We start from the raw sequence: 27779 nt of genomic DNA, 5'->3' as shown, positions 1-27779 counted from the left end.
TCAAAGGCCTAAAGGTTTGGTTCTGCACCCTGGACGATGCTGCCAAGCCCTGACATTGCCCAGAGTAGTCTGGGGGTGCACAGGGAAGGTTTGGCAATAGCCATGACACTGATAAAAGCTGTTTCCTGGGGGAAACTGGTTATGGATTCTGTGGTCGCCACATCCCAGAACTGATCGGCAAAGTCTTTAAATGTAAGAAACATCAAATACTCTCAGTGCACACCAAGTTATTGTGACTGTCTCACAGTGGCTGAAAGTGTTCCCAGATCCAGGGCCTGGCAAACCTCACACCCATTTGTCTGACAGAAAATGGCTGAAAGCACAGAAAGTAAGAAGGTATCAAAGTTTGTAGACAGGTAAAGAGGAGGAAGAAGAACAGTCAGGGCAGGTGAGGACCAAAGGGGTCCTGGTTGTCTCTCTGGTGCACTCAGGAACTGGTTTTCTCCTTTTTCCATTTTTGCAATATGTCATTTGCTGCCTTCAGCGTAGCTTCATCCTAAACAAATACCACAGGTTTGGTCAGTGGCTTCCAGCCAAATCCCATTTTCCCTCAGCGCACTCACCATTCATACAAAAACCATATTCTCGTTCCTGAACGTGGCAAATGCTCTGTGTTGAGTGAGAGACAGGCACAGCCACCTCTGGGCAGGCCTGGCCACTGGGCAGCTAAACACACACCCAGAGACTCCCTGCCTTGACCAAGAAATGTAGGATGCTGCTGGGGCCAAGTTGGCCCCTGGTTTGGCTCACATGTCTGGAGGAGGGGTTGTTCCAACTGGAATGCCATGCTCAGGGTCCTATGCCCCCTCTGCACTTCTTCTTGGCATTTATCTCATTAAACCAACCCTGGCTGTTACTCCCAACTCCCCCTTCCTCGGTGCTGTCTCGTGGCTCACCTTTGCGAAGCAGAACCGGATGAAATTGGTGTAGTTGTTCTTGTGGGCCTCGCTGTAGAACGCGGAGAGCGGGATGGCAGCAAGGCCCTGGGGAGAAGGAAGCACCTGGAGCTGAGTTTCCTGCTCTGGGGCTGCCCTGCCCCAGTGTGGGTGAAGCCCTCCACTCAGATCCCCCCTGCCAGGAGCTACCAGGCCAGCAGTGGTGTCGTGCTCCGGCTCCCACTGGTGCAGCCAGCGGGGAGGGCACAAACCCACCCAGAGCAAGTGCAGCAGGAAGGGCCATTCACAGTTACCTTGTTCTTCACCATCCACTTTGTAAATCTGTAGTCATAGGGCTCATCCGCGTTGGGGACCTCGGGGACATCAGATTCTGCAGGACGAGCACAGCAGGACGGGGGCTGGGGCGGCTGCTGGGTGCCCCAAACCCACATCCTTGGAGCTTGGATGGGGGATGCACTGTCCATCCCTGCTTTGGTGGTGCTTTAGGCAGGTTCCTGCCCCTGCCAGGGGTACCCTCTGAGCTGTACCCCCCACTCAGCCCCCCTGGGCAGAGCTGCAGCTGACTCACTGAACTCGGAGATGTCGGCCACCAGGAAGTAGGTGCCCTCGGGGATGATGGGTTTCATGCCCACAGCGACCAGGCTCTGGATCAGCAAGTCTCTCTTCTGCTGTAGCGTCCTGGGCAGTTGGACAAAGTAGCTCTCTGGTTTGCCATAGAGTGTGAGCTCCCTCTGGAAACCCTGAGCCACGGCCTCCTGCAAGGAGAGAGCAGCCAGTGCCCAGTGGGAAGATGGCCAAGGCTTGTTCAGGAACTGAAGTCTTTGCTCTGATGCAATTCACAGGTGATTAAGGAACTCTGCCTCCAGCCCCTCCAAACAGCCCCTTAGATTTGCCAGTGCAAGGTAAGGAATAAACCCCCGTCAGGCTGGACTCCCCTTTCTCCCAGAATGGGGCAACTACAGAGAGAGGGGAAGGAGCCCCTTCAGGGCACCACAAATAACTCATTTGTGCCTTTCAGGTCAGCCATGGGCAAAAGGACCACATCTTGCCCCTGCTCCAGGAACGTCAGGGCCAGCTGCAGGGAGCTGCCTTACCTGGGCAATGGTGGCACAGTGGTACACCGAGTTCTGGTGCACGGTGCGCAGGTGCCGCAGCAGCCTGTCGGGCCCCACAGTCCAGCCCACCTGCAGCCAGGAGAGGAGGAGGAAGGTGTTAAGTCCCTGGGAACCTGCTCAGGCACCCCTTTATTTGCCCGTGCTGGTTTCATTGTATTTGTCAGACAGCTTTCCTAAAGCAGCTCTGGTGTTTCCAGACCTCGAGGCCGCAGCGTCCCCGGTGCCGTGCTGTGGCAAAGGGACAGGGATGGGGACACCATGAGGTGCCACACGGGGCATTCACCTTCCATCCAGTGGCACTGAAGGTCTTCCCAGCACTCCCGATGGTCACCGTGCGATCCCACATCCCTGGCAAGCTGGCTGGCAATGAAAGGAGAGGAAGCCCCAGGGCAGAGCTCAGTGTGCTCATTCCTGGCAGCTCTTTGCCCACCATAACCCATCGTGATCTTTTGTGTGTTCACAGCACATCTTTCACCTGGATGAGCCTCAAGGCAGCCAGGTTTCTCAAGAGCATCTCTTTTTAATTAAATATTTTCATGCTCGTGTGCTCAGCCCCAGGGGCTCCTGGAGATGCCAAGCACCATCACCCTGCATCAGGGTGATTGCACGTTACTGCAACCGGAAGAACAGGCCTCTGAAATCGTGTTGAAATGGATTTCCCGAAACCAGAGACACTCAGAAAGCTGTGGCTTTACAAAGCATGGGAAAAAAACCCTCAGTTTCGCTGGAGCCAAAGGGCTCTTCGCTCTGGCTCTGAAATCAGGGCTGAAACTGGAGTGCAAAACACCTCCAGCGAGGATTCGTGCCTAGTACAGCTGTGCATGCAAGGCAGCCCGTGGGATCTCCAGGGGACCCCAGTGACATCACCACTGCCTCCCCTGGGGAGGCCCCCAGGCCCAGCCAGGCCCGCTCCGCACCGATCCGGGTGTGCTCCCTGCCGTCGTAGACCAGCCACTCGTACACCTCGTCGCTGACGCACAGCACGTCGTGCTTTACACACAGCTCTGCTATGACCTGCAGCTCCCCACGGCTGAACACCTGCAGCGGGAAGGGAGGGGGGCAGGGATGCAGCAGGAGCCTGTCCCTGCCTGCCCGTGAAGGCTGAGCACCCTGACAGCACCATCACCCAGGTCAGGGAGGCAGGAGCTGGAAGGCCTAACAGGGCAAAGCCACTGCTGGGACAAAAGAAAAGGCTTAAAAACACCAGAAGAGAGAGCCCAGCATGTGGTGCCTTCAGAAAACCCATTTTTCTTGTGTGCAAGGAAGGTTGAGTCACTGCTGCACCCCAGCAGCTCCCAGGGCCACTCACAGCACGGCCAGAGTGTTACCTTGCCCAGAGGGTTGTTGGGTGAGTTCAGGACGATGGCTTTTGTCCTTTCACTGAATTTAGAAGCCAGTTCAGCTGGGTCCAATTGCCAGTCTGCACTAGACATCAATTTTCCATCTTTTGGAGCTTTCTAGAGAGAACAAAGGGAAATCTTGGTTTGCTTTGCTACCTGTGCATTTTGCTTACCACTTTCCTCCCCGCTCACTCTGCTCTGACTCTTCCCCCTCCACCCACTCACCGGTCTCATCGGGACAAACACGGGTGTCCCACCAGCCATTTTCACCATTGGCTCATAGCAGTCAAAGAAGGGCTCAATGATGATCACCTGGAAAAAAGGGACATGTCAGCACCCTCCTGGCCCTGCTCAGACCTTCCCTGATGGGTGCAGAGAGCAATGGGAGGGATATTTTAATCTCTGAATTACTGTAATTGAGAATCTGCAGTGCCTCTGGGCAGTGTCAGGGAGGAAAACCACCACTCAGGGCAAAAAGGGTTGTTTTGCCTTTTGCTGAAATGAGACTGTGCCCTGCAGCAGATAATTTTTTTCCCTTGGAAGTTCAGAAACTGGAGAATGGAGCTAAAACCGTCTCTGCTTCGGAAAAGGACAATGAAAACCGGCCTGCAGCTCGTGGCAGACCCACAGCCAGCAAGGGCTCTCCTTGGGGGAATGCTGATGGTGCAACAAGCCCAAATCTTGGGTTACCTCATCACCTTCATCCACGAAAGCCTGGAAGCAGCAGAAAAGGGCCTGGTATGCCCCCACAGTCACCATCACATTGGTCATGGGGTCCACCTCTCGTCCAAGCAGCTTCTCAAACAACTGGGCTAGAGCGGTCACCAGAGGAGGGTGTCCCTGGGGGGCGAGAGGAGGGTGGGAATTTGGTTGCAGAACCCTTGGAAGGGGCCTGGGCAGCCAAGCACCCCGTGGGGCATCTCCCAGCCTGGCTGCCTCAAACACCCTGGTAAAGCAGGGAGTTACAGCCCTGGGAGCAGGGGGCTTGGGGCGAGGCTGGATGTGTGTTTGGCCCCGAGCTTGGCCCTGTTTACTGCTGCCTGGGGAGGCCTGAAGCAGGCAGGGCTGAGGGGCAGGGAGGGGGTGCTGCTGAGGAGGGGGTGCTGCTGAGGAGGGGTCTGTGACGCACGAAGGCCCGGGTGTACTGGTGCAGCATGTGGTTCCCCCCGCTGAGGGCTCGCTTCAGTGCCTCCTGCAGGAACTCCGGTGCAGGGAAGTCAGGGAAGCCCTGGCCCAGGTTCACCTTGGAATAGGTAGCAGCCAGTTTGACAAACTCCACCCTGGAGAGAACAGAGGGGAGAGAAAAGCACTTACAGAGGGTCTGGGCAGCACGCTGGCACCAGCTGTGCTTGCAGCATCCCTTTGGAAGGGAGCGGGGTTGGGGTCCTTCCTGCAGGGCCATCCCACTGCTCACAGGTGGGCAGGGCCCAGCACAGGTCCTTTCAGACCTGCTGCAATTAAACCAAGGACGAGGCACTGCTGCACTGGGGGGTAGCTTTAATTTATTCTCCCAGGAAGCAGCTCCTGTGCTGTCTGGTGCGTGGTCATGGCCGAAGCCACTCAGACACATTCAGGGCAGGAGGTTTCCGAGCTCATACCAGCTCTGCAAAGTTTAGCAACCATACACTGTGAAGGCCTCTGCAGAGGGCAAGGCAGGCTGAACTTGCTGCTTGTCCCAAACAAGAGCCAGCTCATCAGCAGCCTGTAGGTTGTTTCAGTCTCTTCCTCGAGCTTTCCCAATCCCTGTGCTGTGCCTGGCAGGCTGGGAATGGCATCTGCAGCAGCCCTTCCCCTGCCTCTCTGCTTGCAGTGCCCCAGGGTGGGCTTGAAGCAGATGCCAGGCTACAGCCAGTGTGCTGCAACTTGGCTCAGGTTTGGGTGCCCCTGGCACCATTGGGGTGGATGGGTCAGAGGGAGGGTGATGCTCCGGCCTTTCTGCCCTCAGGGTGGTGCAAAACACCTGACACAGCATGAAGTGAGAGCCAGGGTAAACCAGATATTCTCTTAACTCACCAGATATTCTTATCTATTCCCTCTAGCCTCCGGGCTTGAACTGGCCTTGACATTTTTGCCTGCAAAGGGAGAGAGAGAGAGAGAGAGAAGGTGAGTTTGAAGCTTTCACTTGCCAGTGGGTCCAGGCACAAAGGGGCTGTGGCTCCCCAGGTGTGTTTTTCCCAACAAAAGGTGTGTCCTTTAGTTATTGCTCCATGGGCTGTTGCTGACTGACCATAGAGCAGTAACGCTGTTGCAGTGGTTTCTGTTTTCATTTACAAGTTTCGACAAGAACTGGGAAAAGAGGTGAACAAAAGAAGTGTTTGTACACTCACTGGGGAGCTGGCACAGCCTTAAACCTCATTATCAGTTGGGATAAATCATGGAGTCAAACAAGCTCAGCCAAGCTGTAACAGCCAGGCCAAGGACCCCAGATCTAAGGTTTTGCCTTCCATAACCTCTCCTGTCTTTCATTGGAGGGATCTCCTTACTCTCCACAAGCCACAATACCCCCTTTTCTTAGAATTACAAACTTTTTTATTCCACCCTGCTCCATAACTCAGAAGAAGTAGTTACTCCTTCGTCCTGCTGAAGTGTTTGGTGAAGGGACTTGCCCTAGATCCTAGAAAATATGCTGGGATTTGTATTTAAGGTTCATGTCAAAACCAGCACAGCACACAGGTCAGTCTGGTGTAGAGACCCCGAGGTCCTGTGTGCCTGACTGGTGTGCAATTTCCATGCACATTGTGGCTCAGGGGAGTGGGAAGAAAGACAGTAGGAAGCACTGAGTGCAAAATCCTCCTTCCAGCTGGGTAAGCACAGTGGGAGAAGTCAGATGGGCTCGATGGGGAATTTATCACGAGGATGAAGAAAAGTGGCAGAGGCAGAATTTTGTAACTCAGTGGTGCAGGGAAAAGGTACCAAGACAGGCAAGGGACTGGAAACTGGGAATAAATGATGCTCATCACACCAAGAAGAGCTGGGGGCACAAGGAGGGCAGCCCTGAAGCAACAAGCCAAGAAAACTGTTGTCACCACAGCAAGTAAAATATATTTGACCCGGGATATGGAGGGAGTGTGAAAGCAGCTGGGATGCAGAGCTGGGATGTGAGGGGGTCTGTGCTCTGCCCTGTCAGGATGGTGGGGGGGATACCAGGTCAGCCCCCTCCCCAGCCTCAGCTGCAGTGGGAACTCCCCACTTACCTGCTCCCCTTCGCTACTCCCACAGGGCTGCACCAGAATTTGGGAAGTGCCCCCAGGATATTTTGTGCTGAGGTCCTTAGATTCTTCTGCAGGTTCAGCCCTCACTGGGGATCTCTGCAAACACCCTGCTGAGGAGCCCTGTGTTTCAGAGGGCACGGGGTGGACTCTGCTCACTGTGGGGCCAGGCAGGCAGCCAAGGGCGAGCAGAAGTCGCTGCGTCTAAGGCAGCTTCTCCCCTCTGCCCCAGCCCCAGCTTTGCCCCTTCTGCACAAGCTGTTATGGTCACAAGACCTTGTGCCTGAGGTGATCTGGGTGAGAGTAGAAGGATTTGTGGCTTGGGAAGGAAAAGGCAGCAGAGGGGAAATATTAACAGCTCCAGTGCCGATCTCTTGAGGTGGGGCTGCTGCTGGTCAGCGGTCAGAGAATTTACCAGATCAACAAGCCTTGAAATTCCCAGTTCTGAGGAAAGGCCTTGCCTGCTCCAACCCTTTCAGGTGGTTTTCCATAGGGCTGTAGAACAACATAGGCTTGGAGCCACGCAGCCCCCAAATCTGTGTCAGCCTGTTGTGCTCCCCAGATTGAATGATGAGTTTCTCTAGGTGCATTTTGCCTGGCAGCCACACAGGAGAGCTGAGTGCACGTGCAGGAGACTTGACATCCACCACCTTCCACCACCAATTCCCTGCCACACGTGACTCCCTTGCTCTGCACGTTGGGATCTCTGAGCAGGATGCTGATGTTTCCCAAGTACTTTGCCACCCAAGAGGTTTTAGTAGAGACCATCAGACAAGGCAGCCCCACAAAGAATGTGTGAAGGACATTCTCTTGCTTATGAGATGTCACCTTTAAACAGGCTCCCTGGAAATAAGGAGGCACAGAGATTGCACCAGGGGGGCTTTTCCTGATGATCCCTCTCCGCTCTGGCTGCCAAGGTGAACTGTTGGGCAATGAGCTCCCCTGGGCTCCTCACCACTGCAGTCTGAGCCAGGAGCAGGCTGCCAGCCAGGGACATCCCACTGGGCATTCCATACCTCTCTGGAGCAGGAGCTGTATCCAGCACTGCTCTTCCTCTCCAGCAAGAAGTGACGCAGGGACGGTCCCGCTCTCCTGAGCATTCCACACCTCCTGCTGTCCCCCTGCTGCAGGCACGGACCTGCAATTCCCCAGACACAAAGGAGAGGGGGGAGACAATCACTCCACAGCTGAGCAAGCACTCTGTGTAGCTGGGAATGAGGCAGGTCCAGACCCAAAGCTGTGGCTGTTCTGCCACAGAAAGGACAAGGCGAAACAAGGTGCTCTGCGTGTTGTCACTGCAATGGCAAACAGTGCCGGGGCTGTACTTTGTGCCCATGACACACAAAATCAGGATCACGAGGGCAACCATGACTTCTGCCTCCTCTCTCTCCCAGTCCAGACTTCCCTCACTTTCCTCAGCACCGAGGGGAGTGGAATGGATATCAGTGAGAGGGCATCCTCTGGGAATTTGGTATTCAGCGTCAGCTTCCCCTTTGGTTTCATCGATCCCAGCTATCTCTGGCCTTTGTCCTTCCTCCCCTACAGCACCTCCACCTTCCTCATCAGTGGGGCTGTGCCTTGGCAGGGCTGTTTGGACACCTTGCCTGCCTCTTGGGGCTGGGCAAACCTGCTCCATACAAACCCATCTCAAGTTTATTTAGGTACTTGAGATAAAAGCAGTGAGTCTGGAGGATGCATGCACCTTTATTTTAATCAGCCATGGATTAATTTACCCAACTGTCAACAAAATTAATTAAAACAGGTTTGAAGCTGGCCAGCCCACAGACAAGTTCTCAGTACTCCTGGGTGCACTTTCCATCCCTACGTGCAGGATGTGAGTCCCCACTGTCTGCATTTTGTGTTATTTCTATGAAAAGTGCAAAGCAGCCACCAGCACAGACCAGCGGGGTTTGACATCTCTTTGCCAGGTGGGAAAAAACCAACACAATTTATGGAAAAATGGGAAGCCAGAGCATCACATTGCTCAGGACTGTGAAATCTCCCCCTCGTCCCTGTGTGAAGCACAGCTGCACACTGGGGACGGGAGATGTTGGGGGACACTGCTTTGGGGTGCAAAGCAAATGAGTCCTGTAAAGAGGTGACAACATGAGAGTCTGGCAGTAAAAAAAACCAGGCTTTTAACAGATTGCAGAAAGCCACGGAGCCGGTGGGAGAGCTGGGCAGGAGGCTCTGGCACAGGGCTGGAGGCAGTGCCAGGGTCAGGACAGCGCACGGGGTGGGGATTCTGGAGGTGACAACTGGAAGGTCACCGCAGGGACCGGCCACTCAGCACCTCCTGCCCTCCAGCCCACGGACACCAGCCGTCTCCTCCATCCCAGTGCTCCCTAAACCCTCCGTGGCTGCCCTGGGGAGCACCCGGCAGGCTTTGGGGATAAAGGATCCCCCTGAACGCGGGGTGCAGGAGCTCGGCAAGCGCAGCAGCAACGCCGGCAAGCGCCAACACGGAGGGACAAAGCAGCTGCCGGAGGGACAAGGAGGGGCAAAACCAACTTACATCAAGCTGGGCTGCGCTGGTTCACGCTGGGAAAGGCCGTCCCAGCCGCCCAGGCTGCCCGGGCACACATGCTGCCCTCTCCCTCTCCTCGAAACGCTTCATCTGCTCCCGGGACTTCCTGGGAGGAGTCGCAGGAGCTGCGGGAAGGCAGGATCGAGCTACAACACTGATGGGGAGAAGCGTACCGGGGAAAAGGAGGGCTCGGGTCCCTCTCTGGATCACCGGGGTGAAGGGGGAGAGGGCTTTTGGAGGCTCAGAGCCAGCGCTGCCAGAGGATTTTGGCCGCCTGGAAAAATATCCCGGTGTGTTGTTGAGATGGAAGCTCACTCCGGTGTAACCACGTGGGATAATTTTTGTGGTGGGGCAGTAATTACTTCAGCGTGGCGATGGCAGGGAATTTCCCTTTGAGTGACGTTTTTAGTCGTGTTGAAAAAAAAATTTTTAAGCCAGTCAGAGCCTCTCAACTATTTCGCTCTGCAGACTTATTTATTAGGGAAGGGGGTGGATCACAGGCAGAGAAAGCGAAAGCATAAGTGTAAAGTTCATGAGAAAATAATGACCTATTGTCACAACACAACCTAAAGCAGATCCTGCAGCATCACCCGACCCCTGGGCTGTGGATGGGCAGGGATAGCGGCCTCAGAGGGGGATTTCAGCGCAGGGAAACAGGAGCTGAACTCCCTATCGGTATTTGAGAGGCAACAGTTGCTGCATTGGGGTGTAGAGAGCAAGTTGTCGTCTCTCAGCTTCCCTCTTTTGTGACAAGGTTTCACCTGCCCCGATGAATCAGGCAGTGTCATTCTCCTGGGTGAGTAATTTCTGTCTCCCTTTCACAGGTGGAAAAAGTGAGCCATGGGGAAAGGAAGCAGCTCCATCCTCTGTGCCAAAGGTTCCCAACCCCGACCTGACATCTGAGGCATCCCTGAGGTGACTAAGCAGGAGGGAATGTCTGTGCGGGCAGATGCAAACTCTTTGTTTTCTGAACTTCTGTCCGAAACAAGCAGATGGAAGGAAAAGTGTAGGAGTGTAGAGGGCACATCCTGAGCCATCCCACAGCTCAGTGGCTTTTTCTCCTGTGGTTTCTTTACCACCTTCTCTGCCAGACTTGTGCCTTCCCTGGTTGTTGTTTGTCCCTGAGCTGAGCTTGTTTGATTAGATAAATTAGCAAAAAGCCAACTGGGCTGTAAAGCAGCCAGTTTTCTGTCGGGTTTGTGAGCTGAGCTGGCCCAGGGCAGGGTGGGAGTGAGGGTGAAAGGTGCTGCGAGGAAGCAGAAATGTGGGCAAGGACCAGACTGGGAAGAAGGGACGGACAGGAGCAAGGGGCCCTTCTCTGGCAGGGTTTGGCCTTTATATTGGTTCAACAGTATCATGTAACTTCACCTTAATTTCCTCTTGAGATTCAGCAGAAATTACTTGACAATGTGCACGAGGTCAGCAATGTAAAGGACACATCTGACCCTATATTTTGTGCTGTAAGACTCCTGGAAAATTAGGACCCTCTCAAGGTAATTTTAATCTAACAAGTGCATCTAGACATGAACAATTCTTCTTATTTTTTTTTTTTTTTTAATTTTAATGTAGTTATTGCCCTGGGCCCTGTCAAGTGAGATCACAGCTCCTCTGGTACAGCTCCTGTGCCTGTGGCTACAGGAGGTTGCCAATACGTATAATATTCTTAGAAAGCCACAGATATACTTATTATAAAAATATTATATACTTCCTTTACTGGTGTAAATTTTACTGTGGTCACTGATGTATACGAGTCAAAATTGGCTGCACTTAACCCCTCAGAACTGCCACTTGTACACTAATGAAACCACAATGAGCGCCTTTGAACCATCCTTTATGAGTTCAAAAAGAAATTATGCGCCCTGTGTCCTCCATTGAGTAAGGCGGATAAAAACAAGTGAATCACTTTTTTTTTCAGGCACCAAAAAGAATCAGGGCGGGTGAAGGCGCTCCCCTGGTGCCCCTTTAAGAGCCGCCATTTTGCGCCCTGCCCTGCACCAAGATGGCGCCGCCGCCTTCCCTCCTGCCCCCCCCCCCCGCAGCCATGGAGCGCGCCCTGCACAAAGATGGCGCCCGCCCGTGCCGTCTTGCCCGCCCGCAAGATGGCGGCGCCCCCCTCGCCCTGTGTGGTGGCGGGACGGGGCGATGGCGGCCGTGCGGGGGGGAGGGTGAGGTCAGATCCGGGGCGGGGCGGCTGCGGGCAGGGCGGACAAAAGGCGGCGGCGGAGCGGCGTGCGGGAGGGTGGGTGCTGCGGTCAGGTGGGTGCGGTGCGAGCCCCTCGCAGCCGGGTGCGGGCAGGTGGGTGCGGCGGGTCCCCTCACGGTGCGGGTGGGCTGTGGGGATGCGTCCCCGCCGTGGGGCGGCCGTGAGGGGGACGGGGTGGGACTGCGTGTCGGGGGGCGGCTGAGGGGGCTCGGGGGCGGTGGCAGCGCCAGGTGGGGCCGGGCGGGGGAGGATTTGCTGAGTAATTCGGCGGCGATTCGCTGCCCCCGGGTCCCGCCATCCCTGCCCCGCACCGGCGGGGACAGGGGGGTCCTCGCCCCGCCTGAGGGGCGAGGCAGAGCCGCGGAGTGCGGGGGGTCCCCCCGATCCCCGGCAACGAGGGGAGTCCTGTTTTTTACCCGCTGTTCGTTACCTGCGGACGGAAGCGCGTTGGGGTTTATTTATATCTCCCGGAGGGTGTTTTCTCTGTGTCCGGAAAGCCGGGGTGGTGCGGCGGGGCTGGTGCCGGACTCCGGCTGCTGCCCATTGCTGGAGAGGGGGAGAAGGTCAGAGAGTCCTCCCGGCGCTGCCTTTGCGGCACCGTGGGATGGGTAAAACGGAACAGCTTTGATTTCTGAGGTGTTGCTTCAAAATCTGTCAGCCCCAGTAGCAGCTCGGCGATCAGGGGGATCCTCACCGTTGTGGTTTTGGGATTTTCTTCTAGTGATGTCTCCTCTTTTTCGTTTCCCCCCGTTGTTGACAAAATGCTCTCGGCTGTTCTGCAGTCCTCTCCTGCACGGCTGGGAGGAGGGATGCTTGAGAGATCCCTCCAAGGATATGCTCCCTTCCCTGTTTTCCCATGCCCTGTGCTGACACGCAGGAAGCAAGGGAAAAAAAAAAAGGCTGTTGTAGTTTTTGTTGATGGTGCTAAACTGCTGGCACTTCAGAAAGATACATGTTGGTAGATATGGGCTGAGAGGGAAGGGGACAGTTGCTTGAATCTGGAGTGGTTAGGAAAGTGATCTAGACTTTCAGGTACTTGTGATGGTAACATTTAAAGTATGTCAGGCTTTTCAGATTAGAAAAGAGGAGTAAAGTCATCCTTTTTCCCATTTAAAAATAATTTGTTCTTACAGGAGATTGGTCTGTCTCTGCCCCTTTAGGCTTGGTTATGATACTAATATTCAGCATCTCCTTTGGCTGGGTCTGCAGCCCCTGCTTGTGGTAATATCTGTTGGAATAACGTGCTGGAGGTTCCTTCCTGCAAAGAGTTTTACTTGGTTCCTTGTGTTCTTGCCATCTAGTTGTCAGTGTGTCTCTTTCTGGTTCCCTCTGGGTTGTTCATTGCTTTTTAGATATCCTTTACCCATTAGGTGTCCTTTACCAAGCTTTTCCATCAGGGGGTCCCTCTGTGAACTCCATGCCCTCCTCTCTGCTGATGGTCTCTGTTTCATTGCAGGGAAGCTGTTCCCATGGCTTGTGGGGAGTGCAGCGCTTCAGCACTCGCTCGGGATCCAGCACACACGAACGTCATCCCCTTCCAGCACAGAGAACTGACGTGCAGATAGCAGAACCCAGCAAGGTGAGGGCTCTGGGCCAGCTCTGAGGGGTAAAGCATCCCCAAAAATGACCAGGATCTTACTAAAACACAGATGCAAAGCACAGGGCACAGATGAGAGAAAATAAACAGAGCCAGGAGGAGAGGTGGTTGGTCAGAGGGTGATATGGGGAGAGTGATGGTGTTTAATTGTGGTGGTGCTAATTGAATTCTGTGAGCCCTTAGCTTGAAGATGAAAAAGGAACTGAGTGTTGTCCAAATAATATAACTGTTCTATAGTCACCCATAAACTAACTCCTGGCCACGTAAACCCTGACTTCTCACTGCACTTACCAGTAAATGCTCAAAGGCTCTCCAGGAAATGTTTTGGTGACTGCTGCCCGAAAGGAATGTGGCTGAGAAATAGGAAGAACTGTTGGGGTTGGTTGGTTGGTGCCCTTCTATTTCCTGTGGGGTGATTTGTCCTGCTGGATAGGCATCTCCAGGCAGCTTTTCCCTGTGAACTCTTGGCACTTGTGTGGGTGTCAATTGAGCAATGACAGAAACTAGTTTGTGAGAAACTCCTTCCCCTCCTTGGTTCTGCACTAGGACAGTGAGGAAAGGGATTGCAGAATTCTGTGCTTATTCAGGATGGGAAATTGTGTCCAGTGTTCTGAGCAGGGATGTGCAGTGAGTTGATTCCGGAATAGAAGTACCCCTAAGGCTTGTCTGATGTTCTGGCAGTTCACTGCTTTAGTTGAGGTATTTTTGTACTGATCCTCTCGTGGCATTTGGAAACCCTTTTAATTCATGTAGGTCAAAGACAACGTGCATAAATATTTCCTTAAAGCATGCCAGAAGCCATGTGTTAAAAGCTGATGTTGCCCTGTTTGAAATGGGAGTGCCTGAAGCCTTCCAGCCATGACTTGTTAAAGCTGGTTACATTCTGGGAACTGCTGCAGGCAGTCTGTGCTTTGGGGGTCCCTTGTGCTATTTTTTTTTTGTTTTAAATAACCAGTGGAGGTCACATGTGTCAAGTTATTGCTGTGTGATTAGAGCAGGCTTATTAGGAGCCTTCGTGTAATTCTCCCACATTCTAAAGAAGGATTTTGGTCAGCAGAGTACTGAAAAGGGAAGTGAAACTCATTTCTGGTGTTAAATGGAGCTTAACTGGTGTCTGGGAAAGTAGAGGTGCAATGTCAGGTGAGTGGTGGTGGAGCACAGAGGAGAAGGGGTTTTTAGGATTTTTGTGTGGGCTACACTGTTTTGGTAATGGTTAAAATTTAAAGTATTCAGCTGCAGTGTGGTGAGTCTCCTTTGGGCATTTTTTGGAAAGTTTTTAAAAGCAGCCTCAGTTTGGCGCAGGCATTCAGCAGTCCACGTGCTTTAAAGGGCATCTTTTGAGTGCCTCCAAACAGCTTTTTGCCTAAACTGTTGATGTGGTGCATGTGTCTTGTACTGCAACTGGAAACCCAGTTCATGTAGCTGGGTTATATCTGCCCCTCCTGCTGCTGTCAAACAGCTTTGGAAAATAAGAACTATTCAGTCCTGACCTCCCTGCTGACATAACAGTGCTGCCTTCACCTTGTGTACTAAGCATTGTTAACATCTGCTGCAGAATTGCCTTGGCAATTCACAAAGCTCCTCTTGTGACAGATTCTCAAGCTGCTTCTCAGCTCCAGCCTGCTTTTGTGCCCAGCAGAGATGTGTACTGGACTAGTTAACAGGTCCTCCTCCAGAGCCATGGTTTTATCAGGTCTTTGGAGATGAAAGGTGGGGTGGTCTGTGCTTTTTTTGTTGATTGATGCAGTCGGCAAATGCTCTGAGCTGGAATTCAGTCACGGTTTTGGAGCTCGTGGAGCTGAGGGCAAGGCTTAGAGGGTGTGGGAAATATATGAATAGATACTTGCTCCTCTTTGCTCAGACTGGTGATGGTTGATGTCTTAATTATCTTGCTTTGCTCTTTTCTGTGCCTTCTTTCATCCTGACTGGCTCATCCCTTTGAGCTTGAAAACAGCTGTGGCAACACCCATGGGTTTGTGCATGTTGTGACAGTCTGTCAACAATGCATTATATTATCCTTGCTTAAAAGATTTTACTCACTTTGAATCCAGTGTCTGGATTTCTTAATCTGTTTTTGGTTATGTCAAAGCTCTGCTGTGTCCACTGTTTCTGCCTTGAGCTGAGAGCAGCTGGTTCCTCCCCTTGTGTGGTTCCCAGTGCTGAATTTAAGTGCTGAAGAGTCCCTTCCTGCAGTTGCTGAGGTGCTTGAAGCTGCTTTAGTTGTTACATGTTAATGCTGGGGCTGTCTGGTTTCTTAAGGAGTTACAGAATTAATTCAATCACCTGCACTAGGCAGCACAAGGGAGGGTTTCATTGTGTCCTGTTGGAAGAAGCCAGTTGTACTTTTCCAAGACAGCTCCAATGCCCTGTCCTTGAAGCATCTTTGTTATGGCAAAGAAAATTAATTTTGGATAGGAAGCCTGTGGCCATGTGCATTCATAATTTATAAGCTGACACAGCCTTTTTTTCCCTGGTTTACATCAGTGTTGCAAGTCATCTGATGGCACTTAAATTTACAACACTGGCACACAGTCCCTGCCCCGAGTGTCAGTGATGCTGGTAACTGCAGACTGTGCTCAGTTCTGTGAGCTGGGGCAAAATGCTGTCAGAAAGCACAAAATGTGCCAGGCCAAGCCAGGTCTCCAGCATGGATTGTCCTGGTGGTGCAGATATTCGTTCTTCCCCGTACGTGTCAGGACACGCTCGTGTGGTGGTAAACAGGAGCTGCTGCACCAGGCTTAAGAATGTCAGTCTTGCATCTGACAGGAAGAGCCAACTAATGGGTAGCTGTAAAGATGATGAAGTGCCATCCATGTTTTAGGTGGATTATTCTTTTTCACGAGCTTCGCAGAGACAGTGTGACCCAGTGGGTTCACCTCATCTTGCTGTGGCTTGGGTGGGGCAGAATTTTGTGTGAAAGCCACCTTACCCTGCTCTCAGCCTGGGGTTCAATGCCTGTTCCACTGAGTGAAGGGTGTAAATTCTTGCAGCTGCTGTTCCACCACTCTGCTGGTCTCAATGGTAAATGACTTTTCAAACTTGACACAGAATCACAGAATGGTTTGGGTTGAAAAGGACCTTAAAGAACTTCTAGTGATCACGTTCACTTCTCTACCTCGGGAGATGTTTTGTTCCTCAGAAAGGATTTACTTTTTTAATGCAGAAGGGGCTCGATACAGGGAGAACAGTGGATTGTTCATGGCTTTGGCATCTGGCGTCACTGTTTTTTCTTTCTAAACAGCACAGGACAAAATAACTTGACTTGTTCCATCTCACATCTTGGGCTTTTCCCGTTGATCACGTGGCTGTCCTTGTTCTTGGAAGGTTTTCTGAGGGGTGCCTGAAAGCAGCTCTGTTTCAGACTCTTTTCTTCTTTTCCCTCTTAATTCTGGACTTAATAAACGTGGAGGAGGAGACAAGTAAATTCCCAGTCCCACTTCTGCCCACTAAAGCTCTTGCATTTCCTGATTTTTCGAACAAAGAGCTCTGTGTCATGCCCTTCTTTAGGATTTCAGGTGGCAGCATGCTGGAGAGGGAAACTGCTCCATTGTAAGCTCACTGTAACGTGTTGGAGCTCGTCAGTAATCAGGGCTGTAGTTTTAAGAGCGGTTTCTGTAGTTTCTGTCCTTTATCTACCTCTGATTCTGTCAGCACCTGAACAAATCCCTCTTTGTCTCGGCTTCTGAAAGGTAAGAAGTTTGTCAGCAGTGCTTGACTTCTGCTTTGCACTCCACAATCTTAGAATGAAAACCATGGGGAATTATGATTATCTGTAGTGGAAAAAAAAAAAAAGAGTTGCAAGGTCCAGCATAAAATGCATCCACACCTGCTTACCTAGAACTGTGCTATGAGACTGCCTCACTTGAAAGCTGCACTCCACTAAAGGTGAGGAGGATTTCTGATTTCAGGGAAGTAAGGGTGGAAGTTAAATTCTTGTGCAGGTCCTGAGATCTTGCCTGTAGTGCCCTTTGTCCAGTAGCCTTGTTAGTAACAGAATGGCCAACAGCAAGGAGGAGGGAAGAGGAGGCTGGGTGAGGTATTCAGCAGTGATGAGTCAAGCTGACAAACTGGCCAGTGAAACACAACAGGGATGTTGTTTCTGTGCCCTCTGTCCCGAGCTGGCCAGTGGCTGCAGGCAGGGATTTGAAGCACTGCTCAGCCAGGTGCCTGTTGACAGTAAGTCAATCTCAAGTTTTTTAGGTTAGGTGGTTTTGGATAGAGGAATTGTCCAAATTGGAGGACAGTTGCTCTGTTAATAGCTGTGGTTTGTGGAAAGCATTCATGCCCTCAGCTGTGTCAGCCCTCAGTGAGGTGCATGCTGCTTTATAGGTTTAGTCTTGTCTCTGCCTGGTTTTGCTGTGTAGGTGTGGTGTGCTCAGAATGTGCCTGTTATTCCAACCTGAGTGATTATCTCTCTCCTCCAGGTGTGTCTGGTAAAACACAGGATTAGTCCTTGGTGATGCTCATGGTTGGCTGAAGGCTGGGTAGGTTTGGCAGGCTGGTTATGTAAGTCTGAAACTGCTGCTCCTTGTCTGGGATCAGCCTGTTCAGCACTGGGGAAGCTGCAGGCCCAGCAGGCTGAGGCAGGGATGGTCCCTGGTGGGATGCAAACCTGGATCCAGGTGAATTTGCAGACACTGAAGGGGTGTGTAGTAGCTAAACATGGAATGTGTCAGTATTTCAGGAGCATGTTTGTTTAGGTTGGATTGATCCTGTTGCATAATAATGAGGCTTTAGCATACAGATCTTTTCCTGAGCAATCTCAGATGTTGTTGCTATAAACTGGCCTGGGGTGGTTCTGTATTGGATGTGAACTGTAGTGCTGCTTGATGCAGCTGAAACCCTCCCAGGTGAAGTGATTTCTTGGGGGCAGGGGATGAGGGGCTGCTCAGGGACTGTGTGGTAGCAAGGAATGCAAAAGCTGGAACACTTCTGAGACAAACAGTTGTAGGATTTTTGTTTTCCCCCTTCAGTGTGCAATACCTGAAACCTATTTAATTATACCCTTGGAGAACTTACTTTCTTATGCTTCTGACAAGTTGACAGAGATGCTTTGACTTATCAGCTTATGCAAGTTTAGTGAAATCAACTTGTCCTTAAACTTGAGTAAAGCACTCTTTCAAGATCTCAGTATCAGTGTTTTCCACGGGGCAGAGGTAACTCTGCCAAAACTGCTCTGACACTGAGTTTGCTTTGCTGTGGCTGTTCCTGTCCGTGAAGTCAGTCCCTCAGTCCAGGTGTTCTGTGCTCAGCCTTTGGTGAGGCTGCATGACAGGAGGGACTTGGCAAATAAAGCTTCTTCACAGTGAACATTTTGCTGCTGACAAAGCAGCCTGGAGTGCAACTCCTGGAAGGAGCAGGAGCTGGAAATCCACCTGCTGGTCCTGCAGAGCTTGGTCTGGTCTTGGTCACAAAGGAGGGAACTTTATTTCTGACCAGCTGCTTTCATGCAAGGATTGCTCCCAGTCTTGTCCAGGAATAATATCCTCCATGGAAAATCCTGTCTTGGTGTAGAGCTCTCAAGAACTTCTAGTTCCACAGGGAATCTGGGTGAGGAGGGATGCAACTTTGCCATCTACTTTCTCAAGTTTTGATGGGTACTTTCCCTTTTAGTGCAGATACTGGGAGTAAGGTTAGATAAGAGGCAGCAAATTCCAGCATCTGTAAAGGTGGCCCCTTGTTTTATTGTTCCTCTTTGAGACTTGAATGGGGTCTCCACTGCTGCCAGGAGGAGTGGGGACTTGCAATGAATGTCCTTTTCTTCCTCCAGTGACCCTGTCATTGTTACTGGAAGGCAGGAGATTTCCTGCTCCACCCTGTGGGGGTTTAATTGCTGACACTGAGCTGTAATAGATTCTCATGGGACACTCGGGGTTTTTTTTTATTAGTTGTCTTGTAGGTGCACAATGTAAAGGGGGATTTCCTACCCCATGTAGCTGGTAAGCAGGATTATGGAGCCAGCTGTGCTAATATCTTTTTAGTTTCCTTCCTACCTATCCTGAGATACAAATCAAAAGTGAGCACAAAGGTCTTGTGAGGAAAAAAATTAGACATTTTCTGGCTTGAGCAAAACTAGTAAACCCAGTAAGGAGTTGTTCAAATGGAGAGTAGTTCTCTCATGTACAGGTATAGGTACTGGAACGGTTACTGCCTCTTTGTTGCTCAGAATTCATGTAGAGTGTCCCCAGTCTGTCTTTTGTGATGGATTAATGCAGTATTGGACCTGGACAGACATAAGGAGAAACACTACTTGAGGAATGCCTGTCATCTGTCAATCTACCACCTCTTGCAGCCTTCCCCAGGAGCACTGAGTCAAAGCTGTCATGAGACTATTTACCAATAGAAACAGCAAACCAGGGAATACAGTTCCGTATTCAGCATCTCCAGGGAATAATGTGGTGCTTTTGGAGTCCCTGTTTCTCTTTGCAGTTCTGGGCTGAAAGTTCATTTTAAATCAAAACTTGAATTCTGCCAAAGCAGGTGGTGTGGGCACCGCCTTGTCACAGGAAGCTTTGTCCCATCCAGGGATATCAACCCTGCAGGCCCCCAGGGCTTGTTGGACTGGCTGTGCAAATGAAATCTTGTGGCTTGGGGAAACGTGATTGAATTTTTGCTCTTCCTCCTTTACACTTGAATTCATGGGAGTTTTGAAGTGACTGACAGATCAGTGCTTGTTCTCCTGAACTCTGCCAGAAAGTATGATGTGATATTACTGCTTTTTCATCATTAGAATGAGTTACAAAGAGTGCACGTTCTTTTGTGTTACCTTCAAATTGGGGAATTTTGTGAGCTCAGTTATCCATGGATCAGTCAGTTATCCATGGATCAGTCAGTTATCCATGGATCAGTCAGTTATCCATGGATCAGTCAGGCTTCCAGGCTTTCTGTGGGTTGTTGAAGAGCATGCTCAGAGTTTCATCTGGAAGTTGGAAGGACAGAACATGCACTGCCACAAGGCCTCTGCTTCCCAGAACCTTTTGCTTTCCTTTGTGACACTTAAATCCCAGCTGAGATGAACTCTAGGTGGGAATGGTTGGTCAGGGAAGTGGATTCTTCGAAGTATGTCCCCCCCTTCCTCTGTTTGTGAAGTAAATAAGACAAAAAACCAGCTGTTACAGGGTTTCAGGACTGAATCTATCAGAGGGCAAGTAACTAATCTTTCCCTAGAGAATTAACTCAAAGGGAGGAAGCCAAAACTACTTCCATGGAAGGAAAAGTCATGATATTGGGCAATGTTTGCTTTGTGAATGTGATGATGAGTTGCATCAATTAAGTGGTTCTGGGAAATACAGTTGCATTGTATGTAGGTCTTTTTCCTTGCCCCTGCAGTTTGAGAACCACACATAGACAGGATTTTTATGTGAAAACAAACATGAGTAACAAACTCATGACAGCTGATCTCTGTGTGTGGATTTTATGCCTTCTAACAGTGCTGGCAAACTTCTTCATCCCTGAAATAGAATCCCCGGATAAAACAGTAAATTTCCAAATACTGGTGGATCAAGGGAATTGAAATCTGCCCTGGGAGCTTCCTTTAGCTGTGAATGTTTTGCTCCACAAACTGCTAATGATAAACACCAGTTGTGAGGTTTTGTGACAGTTCATCTGTCAGGGAAGACTGAAATGAACTTCCTAGGCTCAGCTGTGGCAAATGACTCACAGGAAGCCTCATTCGTTTGTCTCCCAGTGAAATTGTGTCTTGGCTAATTCCAGTCCTGCTGTGCCAGCACTTACCAGGAGCGTTGTGATGGCCTCCTGTGAAGCAGAACAAAACAGTTTGAGCTGTCTCTGGTTTCCCTTCAGGTGAGCCATGATTCCAGTCACCGAGCTGCGCTACTTTGCCGACACTCAGCCGGCCTATCGCATCCTGAAGCCGTGGTGGGACGTGTTCACGGACTACATCTCCATCGTGATGCTCATGATTGCCGTGTTCGGGGGGACGCTGCAGGTCACCCAGGACAAAATGATCTGTTTGCCCTGTAAATGGGTTACCAAAGACTCTTGCAACGACTCCGTGAGGGGATGGACAGCGGCAGCCCCGGAGCGGAGCTACTTTAACACTAGTCTGGTTCCCTCCGCGGACACGGGGCCCACAGGGATCCGGTACGACCTGGACCGGCACCAGTACAACTACGTGGACGCGGTGTGCTACGAGAACCGCCTCCACTGGTTTGCCAAGTATTTTCCTTATCTAGTGCTGCTACACACCCTCATCTTTCTGGCTTGTAGCAACTTCTGGTTCAAGTTCCCAAGGACCAGCTCCAAGCTGGAGCATTTTGTGTCTATTTTGCTGAAGTGTTTTGACTCTCCCTGGACAACGAGAGCGTTATCTGAGACGGTGGTGGAAGAGAGCGACACCAAACCGGCGTTTGGGAAAATGAATGGCTCCATGGACAAGAAATCCTCCACGGTCAGCGAGGATGTGGAAGCCACTGTTCCCATGCTGCAGAGAACCAAGTCTCGAATTGAGCAAGGCATTGTGGACCGCTCTGAGACCGGTGTGTTGGACAAAAAGGAAGGGGAACAGGCCAAAGCGCTCTTTGAGAAAGTGAAGAAGTTCCGCACTCACGTGGAAGAGGGAGATATAGTTTATCGCCTGTACATGAGACAGACCATCATCAAAGTCATCAAGTTCATTCTGATCATTTGCTACACCGTGTACTACGTCAACAACATCACCTTCGATGTGGACTGTAAGGTGGACATTGAGAGCTTGACTGGCTACAGGATGTACCGCTGTGCTCACCCTCTGGCCACTCTCTTCAAAATCCTGGCCTCTTTCTACATCAGCCTGGTGATTTTCTACGGGCTGATCTGCATGTACACGCTGTGGTGGATGCTGAGGCGGTCGCTCAAGAAATACTCCTTCGAGTCCATCCGGGAGGAGAGCAGTTACAGTGACATTCCTGATGTGAAAAATGACTTTGCTTTCATGCTCCACCTGATCGATCAGTACGACCCCCTCTACTCCAAGCGCTTTGCTGTCTTTCTGTCCGAGGTGAGTGAGAACAAACTGCGGCAGCTGAACCTCAACAACGAGTGGACTCTGGAGAAACTACGCCAGAGGATCACCAAAAACTCTCAGGATAAGCTGGAATTGCATCTTTTCATGTTGAGTGGCATTCCTGACACGGTCTTTGACCTCATTGAGTTGGAGGTCTTGAAGCTGGAGCTTATCCCTGATGTCACCATTCCCCCAAGCATTGCTCAGCTCACCAGCCTTAAGGAACTGTGGCTCTACCACACAGCTGCCAAAATTGAGGCTCCAGCCCTTGCCTTCTTGAGGGAGAACTTGAAATCTCTCCACATCAAGTTCACAGACATCAAGGAGATTCCTCTTTGGATTTATAGCCTGAAGACACTCGAGGAGCTTCATCTGACGGGGAATTTGAGCGCTGAAAACAACCGGTACATCGTGATAGATGGACTGAGGGAGCTGAAGAGGCTGAAGGTGTTGAGGATGAAGAGTAACCTCACCAAGCTGCCCCAGGTGGTGACAGATGTCGGCGTGCACCTTCAGAAGCTTTCCATCAACAACGAGGGCACCAAGCTCATTGTCCTCAACAGCCTTAAGAAGATGGTCAACCTGACAGAGCTGGAGCTGATCCGGTGTGACCTGGAACGCATTCCCCACTCCATCTTTAGCCTCCACAATCTGCAGGAGATAGACCTGAAGGACAATAACCTAAAGACCATCGAGGAAATCATCAGCTTCCAGCACTTGCATCGTCTCACTTGCCTTAAGCTGTGGTACAACCACATTGCCTACATCCCCATGCAGATAGGCAACCTGACCAACCTGGAGCGCCTTTACCTGAACCGCAACAAGATCGAGAAGATCCCCACCCAGCTCTTCTACTGCCGCAAACTGCGGTACCTGGATCTCAGCCACAACAACCTGACTTTCATCCCACCAGATGTTGGGCTTCTTCAGAACCTGCAGAACCTGGCTGTGACGGCCAACAGGGTAAGTGGGCACGGAGCTGAGCTCCTGGCTGAGTAAATAACGCTGGCACTCGTGTTATCTGGGTGGTTAAACCTTCCACAGCGCTCTGCGGGTACTGCTGGCACTGCCTTTGTTTCTGTCTGCGGGGTTTATCTAAGGCAAAACATTGCAGATAACTCCTGCCTAAGCCTGTCTTCCAAGAGCCCTTGTTCTGTAGCATTTCCTCTCTTAACAGTGAGGCTCCTTCCAGGTAACAGTTGGAGGCTGTTCTGGAAATCCTGCCTGCAGATGGAAGTTTGTCCTCCCTAGACTGACATCTGTTTTGGGCTTAAAGTGGAGATCTGAGAAACGAGTCAGTCTAAAACCTGTGTAGTTCAGGTGTGTACATGCACTGTGGCAGCAGCCATCTAGGGTGTGCATGGCTTACAGCCTTGCTTGGAGTACTTTTTGCATTTCCAGGGAATGTTCCATAGTTTGGTATTCTAAGTGAGAAGCTGGATATGGACAGAGTTGGGAGAAATGGTTCTTAAGCTCTCACTTTTAGGATGGATTGTCTCCTTCCACACAAGAATACTTCTGGAGGGAGCAAAGCATCTTCTGCAGTGTCCTGGCTCAGGGCAGGGGGAGCTAAACCAGATTTATCAATTGGCAGTCAGATGGAAAAGTGTGAACTGTGGAAATTCCTTGACTTTCAGAGGGGAGAAAATATGATGGCACCTTGCTGTGGGTTTTCCCATGTGTTTCCAGATGGGTTAAGTCTAAGCCTTACATTCCAGTCTCAGTGCAGGAGAGATTACAGGGGATGACCAAATGTGCCCAATTACCATAAACTGTTTCTTGGCTTGTGTTGGAGGGTGTTTATTTGCTTAAAGCCAACTGTACCCATGTGTTTTTTCCTGAATATTTGTTCCTTTATTTGGGACTTTCATTTACCATGTCTGACTAAGATAAAGCTTTCATTCATTCCATCTGCAAATTCCTGGGATGCTTTTTCTCTCAGAGTTTATCATCACCCAAACAGAGCTAATTAGGTGCTTCTGGGTTCTTCTGGGATCCAGCAGAATTGTCCTGGAGCAGTGCTGGTTTCCACTGTCATACACTAAGATCCTTGGCAAGATGCAATCCTGACTGAGCGCTGCCAGATTGCCCGTGAGATACACAGAGCAGCTCAAGTGTGCTTTGGCTTTTCACAGAAGTGCTCTCCAATCAAGTACTTAATTGCTGCTGCAGTTCAGTTTTACACTAAAACTCCAGCCACGGTTTGGGGCTGGTGCCTGAAAGTTTGGGTCTGTGTTGTGCCTCTGCAGAGCAGCAGCAGATGAGCAGTTCAGCAGTCCCAACTGAGCAGCTGCTCCCTCAGCTTCCCCAGCCCTGGATCTGTTTGTGTGGGTGGCTGAAGCTCTGGTGAACTTCGTGGCGTGTTGCTGGTCAGAGCTGGGATGATTCTGTACCAGTTGTTTCCTGGCAGCCCTCCAGGCACAGCACAGGGTTAATCTGCAGTGCATCCTCTGCAGTTCAGGGGTGGAGCGTCTCTGGGATGAGAGGAGTTGGAGGCAGCTCCATTTTCTGCAGCACAGGGTGGCACCACCCAGTCCTGAAAAAAACATGCACCAGGAAGGCTGGAGCAGCCTTGGCTCGGGTGTGTTTGGGAACAAAAGGTGATGAGGACCCAGTGGAACAACCAACCTGTTTGTGTCCTCTGCAGGTACCTGGGCAAGGCCAGAATTGTCCTGGGGCTCTGACAGCCTGGTTAGTCCCAGTAAACAGCAAGGAACACAAGGACTGATAGACTGGCAATTCCCAAGGCCAGGAATTATTTAAACTGTGAGCTCAGCAGTCTCAGTAAATAGAGCCTTCTGGAGTTGGCTGGTACAACTATCCCATTCTGGAAAGCAAGGCTGTTATAGCACATTGCTTCCTTCCTAAACCAATACTTGTCCCTTAAATAACACTATTCTTTTCCAGAGCCTGTGATCATTTGATTGCATGTTGCTGTTTGCAAAACACTCCAGTGCCAGTGACAATGACTGCATTGAACTGTCTCTAATTGGTCTGGTCTCATCTTGGCTTTTCCTTAGGCTCCCCCTCATTCAGAATGGATTACAGGCTAATTTAGCCATGAATGATATCATGCATAGTTTGAGTTTTAAAAAGGTCATGTTTGCATTTAAAGGCAAATGATAGCCTCCAACTGAGACTTTGAATTAAGGGGAGAATCCTGAATTGCTGTGTTTAGTCCCTAGCCTAGTGTTTGTTAAGCCTCAGCCATAGTGTTTTCCTAGGAATTCTCTGGGAGGACTGGACTGTTAAAAGGATTTGCTAAAAATAAACCTTATTAAATCAGTGATTCCTGATTACCTGAAGGTGATGGTGGGAAAGCTACCAGCTGGTGGCTTCATTTTACTGCTGTTGTTGCATTTTGACACTGCCAAAAACCCTCAGAATTTGAAGCCTAGGAAATCTCTGCAACATTTCCCAGCTCTCCAGAAATGATGGAATGATAGTCCCAGTTCTCAGGGCCTGGAGGTTGTACCCACGTAGCCTCTCCCAGCCAAACTGGAGGTCCTGACTAAATCCAGTCTTTGATGTTCAGTATTAAGACCAATTGTGCAATGGCTGCCTAAAGCAAAGGAGCTATGATCCAATGACAGAATGAAGGATTTGGGATGGAAAGGATGGAAGCGTGTGATGGCTTAGGTCAGTTGTGAGCAGGTTTCTGGTCCTCTAACCCTGTCCTGGGGGACTTGTGTCTTCACCACCACCACCACTGGGGATCTCTTGTGACTGAAAGATGAGTCCATAGAAATGTCTGAAGGAAGAGTCCATAGAATCATGGGATGGTGGCTTTTACTTTGGGAACAGACCTTAGGATGGAGAGCAGGAGCTTATTAAGGGAGAAATGGATGATTGAAAACATTTACTCCTTAAACCTCGAAGCATCGCGTGGGCTCGCCGGTCCCTTACGTGTCCGTGTTTGCCGCAGACCTTGCCCCTGACTGATTTCTTTCTTCCAGATTGAGAGTCTCCCACCAGAGCTGTTCCAGTGCAGGAAGCTGAGGACCTTGCACCTGGGCAACAACGTGCTGCAGTCACTGCCCTCCCGGGTGGGGGAACTGACCAACCTGTCGCAGATCGAGCTGCGAGGGAACCGCCTGGAGTGCCTGCCCGTGGAGCTGGGGGAGTGCCCGCTGCTCAAACGCAGCGGGCTCGTGGTGGAGGAGGACCTGTTCAACACCCTGCCCTTGGAGGTTAAGGAGAGGCTCTGGAGGGCAGACAAAGAGCAAGCCTGAAGCCCTGGGAAAAGGGAAAAGCCTCTGACCGACTCGAAGGAAGCAAAAGGCTGTTCCAGCCCCCCTTTTCCCCGGATGCTCCCCTTTCTCCACTCTGATCACTACCAGACTGGCCAAGGAGTCCTTGACAAATGTGACTCATTCACAGTCAGCTTCTTGCCTCAGATGCAGGATGGGGGAAGCTTGGGATCAGGATGAGGATCAAGACAGATTAATCAGCCTCTGAGCAAGGGCCAGTAGGAGTTAGAGGTGTTGCTGTTCTTCTGGACAGGAACTGGGGTGAGGTGGATGGTGCTGGTGAGAAAAAAATGACCTTTGAATGGAGGAGAAAAGGAATGTGGGGATTGCTGCATTGCTCCAAATAGGGCTTATATGTACCAGGGACTGAGAGTTCAGTGTCCTGCAAGCAGAGACCAAGAGCCAGGAAACCTCTTGAACTGTTTCCCTCTGACTCAGATCCAGTCAGGGAGGCCCCCAGTGGGTTGGGATGGGACACAAAGAGCTGATTTGACCTGGGTGCTGGCATTGGGATTTGGGGGATAAACATCTCGCAGCCACTTGAATGCAGGATTTTATTTTTTTTTAACTAATTATCTTCCCCCTTTGCACTCTACACCTTTTTCCTCTGCCCCTGGAGAAAGAACCAAACTATCTGCTCCCTTAAGATTGCACTACTTTAATGGTTTCAAGTCACTTGTGCTGATGAGTAGATCACACAGCATCCTTTTCCAGCTGACGTGCTGGAGGCACTAACTGACAATTCCAGAGCTTTAGCCTGTTCTGAAGTGGATGGTTACAGTGCAAGTGAGAGATGAGCTGGATGAAGAGCAATTGGACTATCTAACCTACTATCCCACAAGCATCGAGTTGCTTCAGGATCTGGCTTTTAGTTTTCAAGCAACTTTTTAATTGTGGTATTTTGTTGCATATCAAGTATTAACATACAGCTGGCCAGTGTGTCAGGGTTCTCCTGGGCTTAGAGAGGAAACTCAGGTTTCCTCTGCACCTCTTGTCCCCCATCTCACCTTCCCCTACAATCAGGCTGTTGGATGAAGTCTCTGCCGGTGTTTTCCGTGGATGCAGTCTCCAGAGCTACTTGCTTGTTGTTCTCCTCCCTTTAACAGCTGTCAGTTCCTGTTACACCCCATGACCTAAATAACAGGCTAACGCTGGTTGAACCTGGTGCTGGAAAAGAAACCTTTCCTCCTCTTTCTTCCCCTTTCCATTCCCTCAGTGTTAAGGAGGAGAATGAGAATCCTCTGTGGACTGAGCTCTTCTGGCTCCCTGGAACAGAACAGCCTTTACTGAAACAAGTCTGACCTGTTTGGTATTCTTTGACACAAAAAGCTCTCTGCCTCCTGGCCTGGCAGAGGCAGATCATGTGTGATAGCTCCTGGTAATCGTGTCCTCAAGGTGGGTGGACAAGGTGTGCCTCTGGTACTCCAGATCTGCGCTCTTCCATCAGGAGGAAGAGGAGGCTCCTGGACCTGCAGGTCCTGGCTGTGACACTCTGCAGCAGCCCAGCAGGTTGGCTGCAAGGTGAAGTGCTGCAAGCTGAGGCATGAGAATTTTGGAGGCCTCCCATGGGTACAGAGGGGGAAGCTGCATCCAAAGTGATCCCTGGTGAGCTGCCAGCGAGTGCCCTGGCTTAGGGAA

General features: G+C 50.9%; 2 protein-coding genes across 8 annotated transcripts; one reads left to right on the top strand and one right to left on the bottom strand.

The window, feature by feature from the left end:
* Positions 1 to 165: 165 nt before the first annotated feature.
* On the bottom strand, positions 166 to 11819 carry KYAT1 (kynurenine aminotransferase 1). 3 transcript variants are annotated; one of them, XM_027877754.1, is made up of 15 exons: positions 11721 to 11814; positions 9076 to 9212; positions 7577 to 7698; positions 5365 to 5423; positions 4481 to 4631; positions 4042 to 4191; positions 3577 to 3663; positions 3340 to 3468; positions 2929 to 3049; positions 2295 to 2371; positions 1991 to 2080; positions 1465 to 1651; positions 1190 to 1266; positions 897 to 983; positions 166 to 496 (listed from the first exon to the last, which is right to left on the bottom strand). In XM_027877754.1, exons 3-15 carry the CDS (start codon positions 7658 to 7660, stop codon positions 428 to 430), a joined length of 1368 nt encoding a protein of 455 aa, XP_027733555.1. In that variant the 5' UTR covers positions 7661 to 7698; positions 9076 to 9212; positions 11721 to 11814; the 3' UTR covers positions 166 to 427. The 3 variants fall into 3 exon arrangements, with proteins under 3 accessions (XP_027733555.1, XP_027733556.1, XP_027733557.1); XM_027877755.1 differs by lacking the exon at positions 9076 to 9212 and having other exon boundaries at positions 11721 to 11819; XM_027877756.1 differs by lacking the exons at positions 7577 to 7698; positions 9076 to 9212; positions 11721 to 11814 and adding an exon at positions 6546 to 6733.
* Positions 11237 to 26567, top strand: LRRC8A (leucine rich repeat containing 8 VRAC subunit A). Of its 5 annotated transcripts, none has more exons than XM_027877751.1 (4): positions 11237 to 11257; positions 12747 to 12869; positions 20691 to 22854; positions 25848 to 26567. In XM_027877751.1, the coding sequence occupies exons 3-4, from the start codon at positions 20698 to 20700 to the stop codon at positions 26121 to 26123; spliced, it is 2433 nt and encodes an 810-aa protein (XP_027733552.1). In that variant the 5' UTR covers positions 11237 to 11257; positions 12747 to 12869; positions 20691 to 20697; the 3' UTR covers positions 26124 to 26567. The 5 variants fall into 5 exon arrangements, with proteins under 5 accessions (XP_027733552.1, XP_027733550.1, XP_027733553.1 ...); XM_027877749.1 differs by lacking the exon at positions 11237 to 11257 and adding an exon at positions 11272 to 11343; XM_027877752.1 differs by lacking the exon at positions 11237 to 11257 and adding an exon at positions 11285 to 11383 and having other exon boundaries at positions 12747 to 12865; positions 20688 to 22854.
* Positions 26568 to 27779: the final 1212 nt, after the last annotated feature.

This window comes from Empidonax traillii, unplaced genomic scaffold, assembly GCF_003031625.1.
Source record: "Empidonax traillii isolate 1590-97213 ecotype Southwest subspecies unplaced genomic scaffold, ASM303162v1 scaffold34:size3740991, whole genome shotgun sequence".
Taxonomy (NCBI): domain Eukaryota; kingdom Metazoa; phylum Chordata; class Aves; order Passeriformes; family Tyrannidae; genus Empidonax; species Empidonax traillii.
The sequence above is the reverse complement of the archived record's forward strand: the minus strand, read 5'-3'. Positions and strand labels throughout refer to the sequence as shown.

Excerpts from the sequence above, each read along its gene's own strand:
- KYAT1 (XM_027877755.1), bottom strand. The coding sequence starts at position 7,660 with ATGCTCAGGAGAGCGGGACCGTCCCTGCGTCACTTCTTGCTGGAGAGG. Across the intron at positions 3,469-3,576 it reads TGTTTGTCCCGATGAGACCG|AAAGCTCCAAAAGATGGAAA; the intron begins GTGAGTGGGTGG and ends TGTTCTCTCTAG. Across the intron at positions 2,081-2,294 it reads TCAGTGCCACTGGATGGAAG|GTGGGCTGGACTGTGGGGCC; the intron begins GTGAATGCCCCG and ends TCCTGGCTGCAG.
- LRRC8A (XM_027877751.1), top strand. The coding sequence starts at position 20,698 with ATGATTCCAGTCACCGAGCTGCGCTACTTTGCCGACACTCAGCCGGCC. Across the intron at positions 22,855-25,847 it reads TGGCTGTGACGGCCAACAGG|ATTGAGAGTCTCCCACCAGA; the intron begins GTAAGTGGGCAC and ends TCTTTCTTCCAG.